This window comes from Schistocerca piceifrons, chromosome 2, assembly GCF_021461385.2.
Source record: "Schistocerca piceifrons isolate TAMUIC-IGC-003096 chromosome 2, iqSchPice1.1, whole genome shotgun sequence".
Taxonomy (NCBI): Eukaryota; Metazoa; Arthropoda; class Insecta; order Orthoptera; family Acrididae; genus Schistocerca; species Schistocerca piceifrons.
Genome location: NC_060139.1, coordinates 592,976,003 through 592,980,353, shown reverse-complemented (window position 1 = coordinate 592,980,353; position 4,351 = coordinate 592,976,003). Strand labels below are relative to the sequence as shown.

General features: G+C 47.7%; 1 protein-coding gene across 1 annotated transcript; it reads left to right on the top strand.

Moving 5' to 3' along the window:
- The first annotated feature begins 558 nt into the window (after positions 1 to 558).
- On the top strand, positions 559 to 1,165 carry LOC124777584 (angiotensin-converting enzyme-like). Its single transcript, XM_047253039.1, has one exon. The coding sequence runs from the start codon at positions 581 to 583 to the stop codon at positions 932 to 934; it is 354 nt and encodes a 117-aa protein (XP_047108995.1). The 5' UTR covers positions 559 to 580; the 3' UTR covers positions 935 to 1,165.
- The last annotated feature ends 3,186 nt before the right edge of the window (positions 1,166 to 4,351 follow it).

The window sequence follows — 4,351 nt, the reverse complement described above, 5'->3', positions numbered from 1 at the left end:
AGGGGGAGTCCGCAGCTCGTGGTCGTGCGGTAGCGTTCTCGCGTCCCACGCCCGGGTTCCCGGGTTCGATTCCCGGCGGGGTCAGTGATTTTCTCTGCCTCGTGATGACTGAGTGTTGTGTGATGTCCTTAGGTTAGTTAGGTTTAAGAAGTTCTAAGTTCTAGGGGACTGATGACCATAGATGTTAAGTCCCATAGTGCTCAGAGCCATTTGAACAATTTTTTGGACACAGGGGCACAAGTGTCATTGGGTAGGGGATGGCATATACAGGCACTAGGGTCGATAATGGGGAATTTTCAGCTGGAGACCTGACTTACTAGTTAGTACGTTGTGTATAGTGTAAGTGCTGGAGGATAGTTATGTATTGGATGCAGCATATGCATCACATTATTTGGTGAAATGATCCCTCTGGGATCAGGTGAAACCACTTTACCAGCAACTGCATGCCTACGTCCGCCGCAGGCTGAATGAGAAATACGGGGATGATGTCGTCAACCGCCGTGGGCCAATCCCAGCCCACTTATTAGGTAACATGTGGGCTCAGACATGGAATAGGATCAAACAGTGCACTGCAGTCAACATGGAAGACCTGTTCACAGCGCATCATGAGATGGGCCACATCCAGTATTTCTTGCAGTACAAGGACCAGCCATTCATCTACAAGGAAGGTGCCAACCCAGGCTTCCATGAGTCTGTGGATGATGTCATGGCACTGTCAGTGTCAACACCGAAACACCTGCGCAAAGTGGGGCTGTTGGACGGTGCGAGTACAGATGACCCCGAGGCGACCATCAACTACCTCTACCTGCAAGGACTGCAGAAGATTGTCTTCCTACCATTTGCTTATGTTGTGGACCTTTGGAGGTGGGCAGTGTTTCAAGGGGAAATAACAAGCGATGCCTACAGCTGCAACTGGTGGAAACTCAGGGGCTAATACCAGGGTATTGAACCACCAGTTGATAGGACTGAAGAAGACTTCGATCCTGGCTCAAAATATCATGTCATTGCCAGTGTACCTTACATAAGGTATTTTGTAAGCTTCATAATACAGTTCCAGTTCCACCGAGCTCTGTGTATTGAGGCCGGAGAATACGATGCTCAGGATGAGTCAAAACCGCTGCACGAGTGTGACATTTACCAGAGCACCAAGGCAGGCAACTTGTTATCAAAAGCATGCAGGAATGGGACAGAGGGAAGGTAATGCACATCAGTGCGGACACTTTTGACGCTGAAGTGCCGTCGTAACTGCCGTCTGCTTCACGTCTGCTGTGCAGCGAGCTACTTTAATTTAAGTATTAAATGCATTTTTCTTACTTGTCACTTCTTCTTCCGTGTGTTTTTGCTTTTAGGAAGCTTTAATTGTCGAGTGCTAGTAATAGTGTTCCATAGATTTCGTGTTTGTTTTGAATACAGTCAGAGAGAGTCCCTTTAGTCAGCCATAGTGCCAGTAGTGTCAGTGTCGTCGTAACTGCCGTCTGCTTCACGTCTGCTGTGCAGCGAGCTACGTTAATTTAAGTATTAACTATATTTTTCTTACTTGTCACTTCTTCTTCAGTGTGTTTTTGCTTTTAGGAAGCTTTAATTGTCGAGTGCTAGTAATAGTGTTCCATAGATTTCGTGTTTGTTTTGAATACAGTCAGAGAGAGTCCCTCTAGTCAACCACAGTGCCAGCAGTGCTAGTGTTTATTTTCAATACAGTCCAGAGACAGGTAGTGCTATTTTCATTGTTTTCTACAAGAAGTGTCTAGCAACCACAGTTTAGTCAACAATCAGCCGCCTTTAGTGAATTAGAAGTCTAGTTAAAAGTTGATTAACTCTCTACAATAAATTGATTTCTTAGGATGCATAGGATGTGTGACTGCTGTGTACGGACGCAGGAGGAGCTGGCCACTGTTCGCGAACAGCTAGACGTGTTGATGGCCGCGGTCAGCCGTCTTCAGGCTGCTGCCTCGGAGAGTAGCGGCAGTGGGGAGTCTGGTGCGTCGCTTGGTACACCCCAGGTGTTACATGCTTCACCCACTGTCCCTGCTGTCGAGACATCTTCGCGGGTACCGGGCGCGATTGGGCCACCCTCTCCCCAAGGGCAGTGGCGGGTTCAGCGGCGTTCGCGGCGCACGAGGCGGAGGGTCAATGTGGAGGCTGGCCGTGTGGCATCGCCCGCTCTGCCTGTGAGTGGACATGTGGCCGCTCCTTCAGCAAGGTCCGAGCAGGCACACGGGGGGAGGGGTATATTAGTTATTGGGAGCTCCAACGTTAGGCGGATGATGGAGCCTCTTAGGGAAATAGCGGAAAGGTCGGGGAAGAAGGCCAGTGTTCACTGTCTGCTTGCCGGGGGTCTCATCCGAGATGTAGAGGAGGCCCTGCCGGCGGCGATAGAGAGCACTGGGTGCACCCGACTGCAAATTGTTGCTCATGTCGGCACCAGTGACTCCTGTCGTCTGGGTTCAGAGGTCATCCTCAGCTCGTACAGGTGGTTGGCGGAATTGGTGAAGGCGGAAAGCCTCGCTCGCGGGGTGGAATCTGAGTTAACTATTTGTAGTATCGTTCCCAGAACCGATCGCGGTTCTCTGGTTTGGAGCCGAGTAGAATGCTTAAACCAGAGGCTCAGACGATTCTGCGGAGATCTGGGGTGCAAATTTCTCGACCTCCGCTATCCGGTGGAGAAATGTAGGGTCCCTCTGAATAGGTCAGGCGTGCACTACACTCCGGAAGCGGCTACAAGGGTAGCGGAGTACGTGTGGAGTGCACATGTGGGTTTTTTAGGTTAGAGAATTCCCTCCCTAGGCCCGACAAGACGCCTCCTGAGACGCGGCAAGGTAGGAGTAGGCAAAATGCAACAGAGAATAACAATTTTAATCTGCTAATAGTAAACTGCAGGAGCGTCTATAGAAAGGTCCCAGAACTGCTCTCATTAATAAACGGTCACAATGCCCACATAGTATTAGGGACAGAAAGTTGGCTGAAACCAGACGTAAACAGTAATGAAATCCTAAACTCAGATTGGAATGTATACCGCAGAGACAGGCTGGACAGTGAAGGGGGAGGCGTGTTTATAGCGATAAGAAGTGCAATAGTATCGAAGGAAATTGACGGAGATCCGAAATGTGAAATAATTTGGGTGAAGGTCATGGTTAAAGCAGGCTCAGACGTGGTAATTGGATGTCTCTATAGGCCCCCTGGCTCAGCAGCTGTTGTGGCTGAGCACCTGAAGGATGGAAAATATTTCGAGTAGATTTCCCCACCATGTTATATTTCTGGGTGAAGATTTTAATTTGCCGGATATAGACTGGGAGACTCAAACGTTCATAACGGGTGGCAGGGACAAAGAATCCAGTGAAATTTTTTAAAGTGCTTTACCTGAAAACTACCTTGAGCAGTTAAACAGAGAACCGATTCGTGGCGATAACATATTAGACCTTCTGGTGGCAAACAGCCCCGAACTATTTGAAACAGTTAACGCAGAACAGGGAATCAGCGATCATAAAGCGGTTACTGCATCGATGATTTCAGCCGTAAATAGAAATATTTAAAAAGGTAGGAAGATTTTTCTGTTTAGCAAAAGTGACAAAAAGCAGGTTACAGAGTACCTGACGGCTCAACACAAAAGTTTTATCTCAAGTACAGATAGTGTTGAGGATCAGTGGACAACGTTCAAAACCATCGTACAATATGCATTAGATGAGTATGTGCCAAGCAAGATCGTAAGAGATGGAAAAGAACCACCGTGGTACAACAACCGAGTTAGAAAGCTGCTGCGGAAGCAAAGGGAACTTCACAGCAAACAAACAAACATAGCCAAAGCCTTGCAGACAAACAAAAATCACGCGAAGCGAAAGGTAGTGTGCGGAGGGCTATGCGAGAGGCGTTCAATGAATTCGAAAGTAAAGTTCTATGTACTGACTTGGCAGAAAATCCTAAGGAATTTTGGTCTTATGTCAAAGCGGTAGGTGGATCAAAACAAAATGTCCAGACAATCTGTGACCAAAATGGTACTGAAACAGAGGATGTCAGACTAAAGGCCGAAATACTAAATGTTTTTCCAAAGCTGTTTCACAGAGGAAGATTGCACTGTAGTTCCTTCTCTAGATTGTCGCACAGATGACAAAATGGTAGATATCTAGACGACAGAGGGATAGAGAAACAATCAAAATCGCTCAAAAGAGGAAAGGCCGCTGAACCTGATGGGATACCAGTTCGATTTTACACAGAGTACGCGAAGGAACTTGCCCCCCTTCTTGCAGCGGTGTACTGTAGGTCTCTAGAAGAGCGTAGCGTTCCAAAGGATTGGAAAAGGGCACAGTCATCCCCGTTTTCAAGAAGGGACGTCGAACAGATGTGCAGAACTATAGAC